The 15,401-nt window shown below is 45.2% G+C and overlaps 1 protein-coding gene across 17 annotated transcripts in view; it reads left to right on the forward strand.

Annotated features, from left to right (window-relative positions):
* The window catches only part of Tenm4 (teneurin transmembrane protein 4), a 1,520,543-nt gene that overhangs the window by 1,343,852 nt on the left and 161,290 nt on the right, over positions 1 to 15,401 (forward strand). For all 17 annotated transcript variants that reach the window (XM_076938042.1, XM_076938101.1, XM_076938085.1 and 14 more), the window contains 2 exons: positions 1,424 to 1,638; positions 3,109 to 3,319. In XM_076938042.1, coding sequence (XP_076794157.1) covers positions 1,424 to 1,638; positions 3,109 to 3,319 — 426 coding nt within the window. The remainder of the gene's footprint in view (positions 1 to 1,423; positions 1,639 to 3,108; positions 3,320 to 15,401) is intronic.

The raw sequence follows: 15,401 nt of genomic DNA on the forward strand, positions 1-15,401 counted from the left end.
ACATTTTTAATTAAAATAACATTTAACGGTTTGAAGCTAAAAACCTGATGTTTCTGCCTAGGAGTTTATAAGGGAATGATAACATATGGAGAAGTTTAACATTTAAATTGAATTTTATTATTTAAAACAGTAAAATATTTTATGACTACAACAATGCCCTGCCAAGCTCCATTTCAGCGTCAAACATGCTTTGTAAGGAGTCTTGCAAAGCTGAGGGGGGCGGGGGGAGAGGAAGACATTGTAATTTCCCTTCTCCAAATGCTTTGTATAAAAAGTTCCACAAACGTGTTTTCTCTGAAAATGATTCTTGTTCTCTTAGAACATCTTGGAGCATCTCTAACCACATAAAAAGCCTTAGACCCAGGATGCCCGGGGGGGTTACTACTGACAAATACAATAGAGCCTGTTGACTTGATTTAGGGTTTTCAGGGTCCTAAGGGTGGTCCTCCCAAAGCCCCTGCCCCCTCCTGACTCTTAAGAAGGCTAATGTTTGGCAGAAAGTTAGGGCTTATCTCTCTCACTTACAAGTGTGTTTAATTACTATGAAGAGGAAATTTGGTAAGTAGCCTTCCTTCCTGGGGTTTGATGCCCCCCACCAGCAGCAGTCACTGCTGAACACCCTCCACCCTTGTGGTACAGGGCTGGGAGCTGGGTTAAATTTCTAAGTATTCTATAGATGTCATCTATAAACTTGAGGAGTTTCTTTAACCATTTTAGCACGCGTGCGCACATGCGCGCGCACACACACACACACACACACACACACACACACACACACACACGATACCCAGGCCCACTAAAACACAACAGCACTTTCAGACATGTTTCCTCCCTTCTTAAAAGCTCTCTTCTTCATCTTTGTCAGTCTATAGCCCAGTTCCAAACCCAACCCCCTACTCACATATGTAGCTTCCAGTTTTCATCTGAACATAAAATTCCTCCCTATACTTCCATTGTGCCTCCACTACAGGATTAGAAATTAGATGACAATGCTTCTGCCTCACTCCCTCTGTCCTTTCTACATTATCATACAGTCTTTTATACACACACACACATACACACACACCCGCACACACACACACAAAATCACAAAGTTATTCTCATATGACCACCAATGATTATTTTTAGGATCAAAATATATTTTAACAAGCTGTGGCATTATGCAGTAAACAGATGGCCCTTTGGGAGGACCCATACGGCTTTGGAAGAATGAATATTTTTAGCAGAACAATTTGAGCATCACTGGGGAGAAAATTCTAGACTATCTTGCTCCTCTGGAGGAGGAGGAGCAGGGCAGGGAGCTGGCTGTAGACCTCTGGGGTGAGAGGCAGAGTGGAGTTCTGGATGTTGGGACGAATGCTGGTTCCTTGTTGTGTGTGGCTAACCAAAATGCTCTTGTCTTCCCTTCCCTGTGTCTTGGTAGGAAAGCCAAGTAGTTTATTTCCAGAGGACAGTTTCATAGATTCTGGAGAAATTGATGTGGGAAGACGGGCTTCCCAGAAGATTCCGCCTGGAACATTCTGGAGATCTCAGGTGTTCATAGACCACCCTGTACATCTGAAGTTCAATGTGTCTCTGGGGAAAGCAGCTCTTGTTGGCATTTACGGCAGAAAAGGCCTTCCTCCTTCCCATACTCAGGTAACTGGACCCCACACACTGACTAACCTCTTGGGTGTCTACTCAAGTTTTAACCTAGGCCGGAAGCCCAGCCAGTTCCTAAAGCCTGAAAGAAATTTCATGTTATTATATAGGCCACTCATCTATTTGCCCCCACTAACATTCTGCCTTCCAGAAGAGGGAGGTTAGATCTCTGGATCTTTTTCAGAGAATTCTAGGACACTTCACAACTGCCTTTCTGCTACTACCCCACCTCCAAAATCCCAGGCAATATAACCAGAGACTTTGCGTGAATCCTCTTGCCATAGACTATGCAAGCTTGGGTCCACAATTCATCCTCTCCTTGAGAGTTTCCTCATCTATAAAGTGGGAAATAATAGTAACTGCCCTGCAGAATTCTCATAACAAGGAACATTCATAGAACCTTTAGCATAGGAGCTGGCTCAAAATAAACAGTTCTTTCTGTGCCTCTTGCATCCCCTCCTTTCTTCAAGATTGCATATTTATTTGGACACATGTATCAGGAACAAAGAACTTAACCAAGTACCTGGGAGTGTAGTTCATGGACAATACATGCACTTAGCATGCTGGACTCTGAATTCTGTCTTTGACACCAAAATACAGGAAGAGGGAAGGAAAAAAAAAAAAGAAATAGGATAAGAAGGAGTCATGAGTCAGAGAGAACAGAGGCCTGCCCAACATACCCCATGTGTGCGCATGCACAGACAAGACACATGCTAGCTTTGGAGCTAAAGTCATCAAACCCGTAAATATCCATCATCCATTCTGAGGTCATATGTAATCTTTTTAGCTCCAGTATTAGCCAAAGGTCAGGTCACAGAGCAATACATGAGGATGGTCTCTGGTGACCACAGAGTCACTATGCAGTCCTGGACTTCCCAGCAATTAGCTTGGTTCCAGGTAGGCTAAACATCTTCCATCTACTAAAATCTAACGGTAGCTACTCAGGGTGAGGCAGCAGGGCTTCATCCTCCTGATGTTCATACTGCATGGTGGACTTTCCTGGAGCTTCAAATCAACAGTCTTGGATCAGTCAGTGCGTGTGTTTCGTTGATGGAATTTTGAGCTAATCCAGTTCAGCCCATGACTAACCCAACCCTACTCAGTGTTCCAATCTCACTCCATCCATACTTGCATGAACCTCCAGTGATTGCAAAGTGACTGGGTTGTTTCAACTGAGGCACCTTCCACTATAAAGAAAACATGGCTATCTTAATGCATACATTATCAAGTAATGGTTCACATGCCCCAAAATTAAAACAAAGCAAGACAATGAGTAATCATTAATTTTGCCACATTCACAGATGAGTTAGAAGAATAGTACCATGACATTTGTAGATCTAGGGAGGACTTGTTCGGTCTGCTCTCCTGGCTTCCCTTCCCTCCTAGACTGCACAGGAGAAGCCCTTCATGGAGCTTGGCAGGTGGAAGCGTCGGTTCGTTGCTAACTTGACTCTCTTTGTGCTTTAGTTTGACTTTGTGGAGCTACTGGATGGAAGAAGGCTCCTAACCCAAGAGGCAAGGAGCCTGGAGGGTCCTCAGCGCCAATCACGGGGCACCGTCCCTCCATCCAGCCACGAGACCGGTTTCATCCAGTATCTGGATTCAGGAATCTGGCACCTGGCCTTTTACAATGATGGAAAAGAGTCTGAAGTGGTTTCCTTTCTCACTACCACCATTGGTAAGCAGCTACCCCTCTGTTGGTGTCTTTGTATGAACGGAAGGTTGTGTGGAGTGAGTTGATACTTGCAAGGAATTAGAATTGAATATGATTAGAATTGGAATAGGAATTGAATAGCTTTAGCTCTTGCCCACAGCTATAGCTGCCACTCAGAGCACGCAAGGTCATCCCAAATGGACTTGCTGGATAAGGTGTGCGAACCACCAGCTGCCTCTCAAGAGCTAGGAGGCAAAACTCACATTCAGATAGGAATCCTGGATGACAAACCACACATAAGTCACACCTCCCTCATTGGCACTTGCCTCCCACCTGTCTTTAAAGTCTTACTTCAATTTGCTGACTTGCCAGTTAGGTCTGGTTTGATTTGGGTTTATCTTTTACTTCTGAAATCAGCAGACACTGGCAGATGAGAGAAGAAGACAATAACTTGAAGAGAGAGTAAAAATGACAAAGATGGGGGCTGGCAGAGCAGTTTACAGTTGCACTGGGGTTTCACTGAGAATAGAACCATCCTGCCCTCTGACACAGGGTGTGCCCTGGTATCTAGAACTTAGCCAGAACATAGCTCCATGGCCGGGGCTCTTGGAAAGGAACATTGCCTAGTGAATGCTTTAGAGTGCACCTTAGCTGGGAGTCTCTCTGACATGGGAAATAGAGTTGAAGGAACATTTCTTGACTTGGTACTAAGTTTCCAGCATTCTTCAAAGATCCCGATTCTCCTTCCTAATCAGCGGTCATTGTTTTCATCCCATTTCCCTCTTATTTGCAGTTTTGCCTTTAGTATTGAGGCAGAGCGAACTTTTCTGTTAAATGGAGCATGGTTAATATGCTTCTGCTATATTCTGCCTTAATATTTTGCCTTGATGGCAAAAAAAAAAAAAAAGCAGAGGTGGCAGCCAACAACTGGTGTTGATGAAAGAAATGTCCCTCTGTGTTGTCCTTGACCAGAGGTGTAGTCTGTTGCCACAATACATACTGAGTCTCATGAGCAGTGCCACTTGGTTGGTAAGGAATTTGCAAGAGTATGACCTTTGCCAGGTTTCCTTCAGCAGGACCCTCGGCAGCCCAGCTCTTTTGCCAGTTGCAATACTATTGGTTTCCCTCTGGCAGTTTCCTGTGTGGTGTAGTGGAAAACTGGCTTACTCCAGAAGCTCTACTGTGAACTTGGCTTTTAATATCATACAGATTCTTATTCTTCTCCATCCCTTGGTTTCTTGAGATTCTGAAATCTGGGGCTGGAGAGATAGCTCAGCAGTCAAGAGCACTTAATACTTTTCCAGAGGGCCCAACACCTGTACATGGCGGCTCACCTCTGTCTGTAACTCCAGTTCTAGGGGACCCAACACAGACATATATGCAGGCAAAACACTAATGCACAGAAAATAAAATTAAATAGATTTGCCAGGCAGTGGTGGTACATGTGTTTGATCCCAGCACGTGTGGGGAGTAGGAGCAGGTTGATCTCTAAGCTTGAAGCCAGCCTGGTCCACAGAGAAATTCCAAGACATCCAGGGCTGTAGGAAGCCGCTGTTAGCGGTAGTATAATCCACCATTCCAAGATGGCTCGGACATCGTGTCCTCCACTAGTAAATAATTAACTGTGCAGGTGCAAAAAGGCAAAAGCGCGCCAAAAGTCACTGCCCATCCCGGGGCGTAATATGGGGTAATGAGTGAACAGCCAATCAGAAGTGAACATGTCACTCTAGGGTGTATTTAAGCTGTGCCTCTTCCTGTCTTTGGTCCTTCCGCCGTCTTTCCACTTCTGCTTATACAAGAAGTAAAGCCTCGTTTGTAGTAACTACCCAATCACTGCCTCCGTGTCCTTTTTCTCGGGCGAAGGGGACACAAGAGGCGCGCGGAACACAGGGCTATCCAAAGAAACCCTGTCTCAAAAAAACAAATTAATTACTTTATTAATTTAAAAACATTCTGGAATCTGAAGCTGTGTCTTAGTAGCTATTGCTGACACGGAGGCCAACACTGCAGCTCCCAATCAGTGCCGCTGGAGGCTGGAGGCTGGAGGCTGGAGGCTGGAGGCTGGAGGCTGGAGGCTGGAGGCTGGAGGCTGGAGGCTGGCCTCAGCAACGGCTAGGCTGTCGCCTCTCAGGTTTTGTCAGGCAGCAGAAACTATATATAGTCTTTCTTGCTATGGTGGCTTTAATTTAGGGGCACAGTTATCATGTCCTATGGCATCAGAGTTCCCTAGTCTCCTAGCCTGGTACTCCTTCTAGGTACAGTTCACAAAGAGGCACACAGCACTGGACCCACCCAGAGCTAGGAGCATTTACAGCCAGATTTCCGTTTTAATAACTGAATATAAATATGAAAGGTTATTAATTTAAATTCCCAAAGAAAGCCATTTAATTAGGATATGCATCTTTAAACTGTAAGGAAATAGTGGGATTTTCCTTTGCCAACTCTTGGCTTGTCAGAGCATGCTAAACTGTTCTGTTCTAATTAAGACCATGGTCTTGCTTTTCACCCCAGTTCCTCTCACCTGGATGACTAAAACTGTCCCTTAACCCTTTCATGTATGTGAGAGCAGATAGGTTTTCTCATGCTTCCAATATATCAGTACACTGAAGAACTACCTGAGGGTCTGGATAAAATGCAGAATGTACTCCAGCAGGCCTGGGGAGGCTGCACCCAATGGAGCCCATGCTACTACGGTGCCTGTTTTAAGCAGCAAGGGCTTATAGTTATGGTCCTTCTCAAATGTTCCTGGACAGAGGAATCAGCTGAGGCATCAAGTAGAAGTTTGGATTCCTGGTCTTTTTTTCAGAAACCCTGAGTCTGTGGACAGATAGGAGAGCCCGGTACTCTTTGTCAACAAGGCTCTGAAAACACCCAATGCAACTGACTCCTGCTCCTCCCTTCTCCTGTGGTTCCCTCTTACTTTTGTGATTGTCAGTGGCGGGCCAGCCCTTCCCTGCCTGGAAAAAAATTTCTTAAGTATTTGTTTGTAGTCCATGTTGTGAGCGTTAGGAAAAAGAGCAGAGAGCACCGGTACCTGTCGGGCCTCTGCACCTACCCTAGAGAGGGGAGTCATACAGTCCTTCTCGAGAGAAGGGTGCCCCTTCCCTCCTCTTCCATTCTCTCTCGATGTCTTTCTGACCTGTCTGCCTGCCTCCCTTCAAACTACAATGATTGTTTAATGAACACTATTATTTTTCTTTTAATAAAAAAACAGACTGATTCTGATGTTGCTATTAATCCCTCTTTCCCGAGAGTCCCCAGCATTGAGTCTCAGCTGTCCGTGATCGTTACCTGTGAGCTGTGAGCTGTAATTTGTCTTGGCAGGTTAATTAAAAGTTTAGGCCTTGCTTTAGCAAAGTCATTATGGTCCCAATATACAATTATAACTCTCGGGCTTGGTTAACACACAAAGTGGAGTATGACCCTCCTTACATTACATGCTGAAACACAGATCGGGAATTTAAGAAGACCTGAGATGTCAGAATTCAGCATATTTATGTCTGCTTGTAATTAAGTAACGGGAGAAATAATTGTGTCTAACAAATGCCTGCGTTGTGTATGCTTTTGCTTTCCCTCCTATTTAATGCAAACCAGCTGATATCTCTAAATCAAATGAGTTTATCTTTTGCCTTGGAAAAAATATCTAAAAGCACTTTTCAAACTGGATATACAAGTATTTCCACACAGAGACCTGGCATTGACACAATTCTCACTAAACTGGATCTGTGCCACATGTGTGCAAGCATACGCACGCATGCATGCATGCACATACACATGTGTACACGCCCACTGAAACCAAGCTAGTTTTAGAATAAAACATGTCATCTGCTTTCAGAAATAATCACCTTCCCCTAGCATAGGGAGATTTAGAATCAGAGGGGACTGTTTCTCCCCAACTCCCCGAAGGTGGCAGCCTTGCTGACCACAGGTGTTACTGACATCACAGGATCCCACCTGCAAGGCAAGGCACAGCCGGCCAGCTAAAGTCTAACTCGGCGCTTGCAGTTTGCCAAGGATTTTTATCCTTTGAGACTTACACTAACTCTGGAAGGAGACAAACCTCCCCGGTGCAAATGAGGAAGTCGAGGTTTGGGGATGCTGCAAGAAAAGCTAGGTGTGACTTCACACCGGCCTCCCTGAACACTGAGCGTTTCCCCCTTCTTAGCATGTTGCCTCCTCCCCCGGATCAAACCTTTGTTGGAGTTTTTATATTTAATTTGTTTTCCACATATTCATTGGTTCATTTATTGGTCAAATATCTGAAGCACATCTAGCGTGCACTGGAGACCACACTTTGTCCTACATAACTTCTGACAGCCTGAGACAAGACGGTGTGTGTATATGTGAGAGAGCGTATAGATGGCAAAGAATAATGTTGGATGTTGTTCCTCTGACAGGGTCTCCCTGCCCTAACCCTCCCAACCCCCCACCCCCGTTTAGGTTAGGCTAATTTGTCATCAAGCCCAGCACTGGGACTCTGTATACCACTACACCCAAGCTTTTTAATACAGGTTCTGGGAATTGAACTCAGATCCTGGTCTCTGCAAGATAAACACTGTATTCACTGATGCATCTCCCCAGCTTTGAAAGAGATGTTTTACCTTCAATTTAATTTTATAGATGAGGAAGCTGAGGTTCCAAGGGCTTAGATGACTCGCTCAACGTTAGCAGCAAAGCCAGAATGGAAACTTGAATTCTAAATTCCCTTGGGTCCCCACTGTGCAAGAGTCTTGCTATTTGTCATGGATATGATTTAATATTTTATTTCTGTTTGTGTTCTATGAATCATAACTTCCCCTTTGTTAACTTGCCTCCAATTATCAGTAAGAACCTCACATCGATCCGGGAAGTTTTCTTGAGAAGTCATTAAAAAGACTATGGTGAAAAAAAAAAATCTTACAGTATCTAACTTTAACAATGAGAATACCTTTCCCTGGGTGGCTTGCCACTCTGAGGCCTGACAAGTTAGCAGTGTGGTATGTTGGGTCTCCAGCCAGCAACTTATCCTTTCCTTTGAGTTCATGCCAAAGCATAAAAGGACATATCAACCTGACACAGCAGCAAGGCAAGCCAAGCTGCCAAATAACAGAGGTGGCCTACATACGGTGGATATAGAAACTCAAGAGAAATGAGAGCCGCTGTTAGAAAGCACTAGCCATGGGAGTTTTTATAAGGAACATGTGCTGGCCTTCCTGGTGCTAATTGAAAGGGCCGGTCAGCTTGTTTATTTTCGGGCAGCCACTGGAAATCAGTCTGTTCTAAGTCCAGTTACTGGAAGTGGTTCAGCTCCTTTCTTTCCTGCCATCTTTTCTCCTAGATTTCCATTCATTATCTAACCTTGCCTTTTTTTTCCCATGTTGAGTACCTGGAGAAAGTAGGTAGCAGTTTGGATTGATGGAGATGGTGTTTATATGGTTAACTGCCTCTAAAACAAAGAAAGGAGCAAGGAAGGTCATTCCCAGAAGCACAGGTCAAAGGGCCAAGAGGCCAGAATGGGGAAGGGTGTGTCCTGCTGAGTGGGTCCCAGAGGCTCCTTGGCTAGAGGGACATTTAATCTGTTCCTTAAAGCATGTGTGGCTTAGTCTTATTTAAAGAAAATGGAGGGCTAGTGGGTTTGCTCAACAGGTAAAGCATTTGCTGCCAACCCTTGTCACCTGAGTTTGATCCCTGGGACCCACACAGTGCAAAGAGAAAACTGCAAGTTTTCCTCTGATCTCCATATGTTCACTATGGTGCATATGCACAAGAAGCAGCATACATGATGCAAAGAAAAATTTACTTGAAAAGATACACATTAACAAGGCGAATAGAAAGTACATGGTAAGCCATCTATTCCAAGTTGCGGGAATGGCAAGAACTAGAGGTGTGTAGCTAGAAACCTAGAATCTGGCTGTGAGGTTGGGTGACTCTGCGCGACTAGAACATGGGCAGAAGTGAGTCACCCAGGAATGCTACCCCAAGCAGAAAGCTAACTCTGCACTGACTGGGCATGGAGATAGGGTTTTGCATATGAAGACAAAATGATAAGAACGGGAAGGCTTTCCTCTGAGCCCTGGATGAGGAAACACTCGTTTCTATGGTCCAGGGAGGTTGCTGGAGTTGCAGGCTATGAGTTGGGGTGTGGAACATCAGAGATGACAGACAGACTGCTGTAGTGGCACTAGCTATGGGTTCCCTGGATTTCCTCTAGTCCATTGCTCTTTGTTGCAAGAAACACTAGGTTCTTGCACCTACATTTTTGCCTCTCTGCAAACCATCATAATCAGATTATCCAAAGCTTACTGGACCGTAGTGCTTCTTTCTTCCCTTTGCCCCCACGAGGCACCAGCCTTTGAGTGTATTCTCAAGGATCTTGTGATAAAGTAGTTCGTATGAAAACCAGCACTTCAAAGAAGCAACCAAGAAAGGTGATTGAGCACTCGTTCTCAGTCTTTAGTAGGCTCATCTTTGCCGCCCCCCACCCTTCCCTTTGAATTCTACTGTCAAGGAGAAAGTGAGCAGTGAAGAATCTGACTCTCTTGATACTAAACCAAGCTTCTTGTAAATGGCATTGGTACTTTGTGGGATGTCTAATGGAATGGCTCCTTTGGAACAGTGCCCTGTGAATTTACATCCACTGATACAGTCATTCAGGCCGAGCATTGGGAGAAGTGGGATGAAATCGTAGGTCAAAGGACAGCCCAAGGAGCTTGTTGGTGATTGTAGCCAGACTCTGTTTGGAAAAAGAGCTGGGAGTCTCAGAATGCTCCATCTGCAGACTGAAAACCTAGCCCTGCAATAGCTTCCCCGGCCTCCAAAGGTCAGGGCTTCCCATTGCCCCATTCCTGCTGCTGCTCTGGGTATCTTATCATAGACATCTGAATGTTCTGAAACCGCAAAGACTGGAAAGAAGGGGTAGTGAAAGGATACCAGTGGTTGCCCAGCAGCAGAAGGGTCTGCCTTCTGTGTGGGAAGGACTTAAGACATATGACTAGTGTGTGAAGAGCAAAAACCATACTCAGGGGCCATTTGGGGGGCTTTGATGTCTTCTTGTCACTCCTACCCAAGATGTTACATCAGGGACAAGGTTCTGTCTCCCCTGTGCTCTGCCAGTCTTGCTCTGGGGTTTTGTTTTCATAATTGCTGCCTCATGGGCATAAGGTGGCTTCTCCACACACACATACACACACACGCACACACATCCACACTCATCCACACACATATACACAACATACACATATATACACAAACACATATACACACATACATACATACATATACAAACACACATACACACATATACAAACACATACATACACGTATACAACACACACAAATATACTCACATATTTACATACACACACATATACAAACATACATACACACACACACATATACAAACAAACAGACAGACACACACTCTACTAAAATAAGATGCAAGCCTAAGAATGCCATGAGCTAAAGCCAGGATTCACCTTCCTTTTAATTAAGGAATGAAAGAAGATAGAAAGAGAAAAAGAAGAAAGGGGAGAGCATAAGAAAGCAAAACTTCCCCCTAAACCATGTAGCTTAGCATTCGTTTGGCTAAAGTGTGTTTCCTGGACCCTCAGGGCTGCAAGATGTCTGGAATGGAACAAGTTTAGCTTGCTGTGTTGGCTCTCCAACCAAAAGTAGGGTTCTCTCAGAAACAAGGGAAGTAGATATGGGGTAGGCAACCAGTGGTGTCTCCTTTAGGCTTCATCCTTGCTGTTTGGTTCAGCAAGCACCAGTTAAGAGCCCTTGGACTGTACGGAGACTAACCCAGGGCATAGGTCTAACCATGAGGCAGCCACATGACTTGATCTTGGATGTTATTCCAGGGGCCCCAGGTGAGATAGCACTAAGGAGAAGGATGCTGTATGTATGGCTGGGGAAGAGGGGAAAGGGCTTGGCTCAGTTTCGTCACACCACCCAGAGAACCAAGCACTGTGTCTATAACCTTTACTATCAGAGGAAAGGCAGGAGTGTCAGAGGCAGAACAGCAAAGGCCAGATTGCAAACAGACTGAGACTGTATCAAGTTTATCTAGCTATTTATTTACTCAGGGGTTTCTGATTGCCTTTTTATCTTCTGTGACCCAAGCAGCCATTCCATGTCAGTACATCAAATAGCCATGTCTCTTGCACTGTTGGAATCTGTACGTATGCTTAGACTTCTCAAGTTTGAAGCCAATCAGGAACTCTATCTACATATCATATCTATATAAAGACCCATGACCACAAATGGTCAGTGTGCACTAGGATGAGAAACAAAGATGCTTCAGAGAGGAGCACCCATGAGGCCTGATCTGGACCGCAGGCCGAGGGATGTGGTGGGAGCTATGAAGAGTGGAGCTGGAAGAAGAGCAGACCACACCCACACCGAGGGAAGAACAATGTGAAGCTTGAGGAGGAACAGGATGGGCGTGTTCCAGGAACTCAGAAGGTCTCCTGGAGCGTGAGCTTCAAGGGGCTGCACATGTCTGGGATGTCAGGAGCTCATCTATGAGAGTCTTTTCATGTGACATGCAAAATTTTATTATTTTTCAACAAATCCCAAGGGTAGCAAGGGAAGCCACTGCAGGACTTGGGATCAATCTGACATACACATTTAATAGTTACTTCAAGTTACAGGATCTTTTCTGAAGATCTCAGAAAGATCTTCCTGTTACCTAGGCAGGGCTGGTGCTGACCTAACCTGAGACAGAAGTAGGGATAAGTGACTGGAGTGGACCTGTGTCCAAGCCATGGAGGTAACTGGGCAGCCTCTCAAGTTAGGATGACGTTTTCCATGGGCAGAGGCTAAACCAGGAGGAGAGAAGAGGGGAAGAGGGTCTGTCTGTTTTGGGGAGTAAGCAAACACATGTTGCTGGCAGGGACCCAGGAGGGTCAGAGCTGCAGGGGTGGGGACTGGGAAAACGTGCTGAGGGAAGTCCAGCAGAAAGATCCTGGATGCTTGGAGACTCCGTCCTCATCCACAGTGAAACTGTGTAATGCCGGAATCTCTCCTTGACATTGCATTCCTAATCTTCTTAAGAGAACTGAGGCTCACACAGCGAAGCCTCATCACTGGGCCGGGATCATAATTACAGCACAATGTTGTGGAGCCAGGGACTGTAGGGACTGTAGGGACTGTAAGGACTGTAGGGACTGTAGGGACTGTAGGGACAGTATAAGTTCCTGAACAACTCAGGAGTTAGACTCTGTCTATTCCATACTGTAGATGAATAACTTGAGGCTCAGTGCTACTGGCCAAGGAGGTTTGCTTTCCTGGCTGAGGGAGCAGCCCCAACTCAAGCCTCACCCTGCTAAAGACACTCTTCCTACTCCACTCACCAATCCGAGGAAGTTACCCATGGAAGACTTTTTTTTTTTTTTTTTTTTTTTTCAGTAGTGGTGGCTGGGTTTTCTGTTATCTCTTTCCTCTGTCGGTTAGTAAAAGCTGTCTCTCCTGCTACAAGAGATGCCAGTATATCAGCTGTGAAGGCTGTCAGTACCTTTCCTCTTTCCCTTCATGGTGATACTGACAAATGTACAGCCTTCTACCTTGCAACACCTTTTGGGTAGACACTAGCTCCAGGATGAGGAGCTCTCCTGGGACTGGCACTGGTGGTGACTAGTAAAGGGGTCAGAAATAAAGGGGCAGCGGGGCTGTGCCCGGGGAGGATGCTGTGGTACACAGGAAGAGCAAAGGCTTGAATCTCAGCCAGAGCTGAGTTGAATTCTAGCCGCCATGTGCAGGAGCCATGGGGCTTTTGTCTGAGAGGTGTGGGGTTTTTCATTAGTCTCAGGCTCACCAAACACTCCTATAAAAGCCTACACCAGAGAGTCCCACAGTGCCGTGAAAGCATCAATATCTTCTTATTTATTTTCATCTTCATTCATTTGCCAAGTTATCTGCATGAGTAAGTGCTGGAGTTTTTGCAGTGAGTAAAACAAGCCTTGCCCTCAAAGAACCTACAGTCAAGAGGGAAAACTGACCTTTTCGTGAGTAATTACACCATAACAAGGTCTGCAGGAACAGAGAGGCCCGCATGAGTTCTTTTGGGCATAGAAAGGAGGGCTGTCCCCACTGTCAAGGCTGCAGGAGGAGCTGAGGAACAAAGGGCCACTGTGAGGAGTGCTGAGTATGCTGGAGAGCACTGTGTAAATATCTTCAGCAACTCAGGGCCAGTGCAGTGCTGGAAACCCATAAGAAGAGTGTAGTAGTGTTTAAAGGACATGTCCCAAGACCCCAGTGGCTTTGTGAATCAATAGATGACACCAAACTCTGTATGCCTTCGTGTGTGTGTGTGTGTGTGTGTGTGTGTGTGTGTGTGAGAGAGAGAGAGAGAGAGAGAGAGAGAGAGAGAGAGACTATGATAGAGTTTAATGTATAAATTAGGCAATGGCAATTAGCAATAACTAATAACTACTAGAGCACTTACAAAAGTATGCTGCAATTTAAGTTACTGAAAGTGGTCCCTCTCACAACATGTTTTAACAGACAGAAGATTTGGAATGTCTTCACCACAAATAGAAGATTAATGATGTGATGGATATGCAAACTATCTTTGTTTAACCACTGAACAGTAGTATGTGGACAGAACAAAGCATCAGTATCATATTTTGCTATTTTATATCGTGTGTGTGTGTGTGTGTGTGTGTGTGTGTGCATGTGAATTCAAAGTATCTGTAAAAGCATCTCCTACTGTAAACTATCTTCTGTTGAAGATGGGCAACTGATACCAGAGTCAACAGCTTTATAAAAGGAAAAGAGAGCTGTCAGTAGAAAAAGGAAAGGGAGAAGATGAGGATGCTGGCTTGCTGGGGCTGCCATGACAAAATGCACAGGCTGAGGTCTTACATTCTTTTCTTGCTGATTTGGAAACAAGGCATTCAAGAATTGAGTGTTAGCATAATTTGTTTCTGTGAGGTCTTTCTTGCTGGATTGCTTTGACTTCCTGGAGCCCTTTACCTGCATAAACACAAAAAAGGCAAACAATGCTCCCCTGTCCTGAGCTTATAAAACACCTGTCCTGTCAGACTAATGATACCCTGACTTAACCTCTGTTATCTCCTTCTAGGCCCTTCCAGTTCCTATTTCCAAGTAAATCCAGTCATGTTGGGGGTATGAACCTGGTAGGGGAACACAGTTCAGTCCATAGCAAGGAAAAACTGAAGGCTTTTCCTGAGAAACAACTGCTTAACAGATTGGAAAACTGACCAGAAAGGGCCATTGCCACCCCCTCAGATTACAAAGTAAGGATTCTCCCACAATGCAAAATGAAGCTCACACTATTGAAATGACTAGGTATACATTAAACACCCAGTCACTGGGGCTGCAGCTGGGATCCAGGTCCATATGGTCCTACTGTCTGCACTGCTCTCCTTTTCCCCACTTAGGTCTTTGGGTAAGACACCCAGTGTGTCTAGGAGTCTGGGAGTGAAAAGAAAAATAAGATGAGGATGTGTGCACCCAGAGAAGAGCTGAGAAAAAGAAGTCAAGGCCAGCTGGGGGGGGGGGGGGACTGTGTAGAGCAGCTGGGAAGTCTTATTCTGAAGACAATAGGGAGTGAGGTGTTTTTTAGGTCAAACTGTGGCACCCAGTGTGTCCTGTAAGGACCTCAGACAGTGGCATAGACAGAGATGCTGGATTCTCAGACTGCCACAGGGAGACCAACTGAAGGCTGACTGTGGAGACAGAGGGTTGGGAGAGGAGAAGGCCTGGCCTAGGGCACTGCCTATACCTTTTCATAAAGGAGAGGATGAACCTACAGTGTCATGGGCTGTTTTCTTAACCACTTGTATTTTAGCTGTTAAGGAGAAGCACAAAATTTTTATCTTCAAGATTGGGTGGATGAGGACTACAGAGATATCTCACTTGGTAAAAGACCTGACTTTCATGTCCAGAACCCACATTAAAAAAAAAAAAAGACAAAGTCAGAATTGGCGGCATGCATTTATAATCCTAGCACTGAGGAAGCAGTCAGCAAGTCTCTAGGGCTGACTGGCCACCTAGCCTAGCCTAGGCCAATGACAGATCCTACCTCATAAAACAAGGTAGATGACACTTGAGGAATGACAGCCAGGGTTGTCTTCTGGCTTCCACGTGGATGAACACAAGCACA

Source organism: Arvicanthis niloticus, chromosome 1 (genome assembly GCF_011762505.2).
Source record: "Arvicanthis niloticus isolate mArvNil1 chromosome 1, mArvNil1.pat.X, whole genome shotgun sequence".
Taxonomy (NCBI): Eukaryota; Metazoa; Chordata; class Mammalia; order Rodentia; family Muridae; genus Arvicanthis; species Arvicanthis niloticus.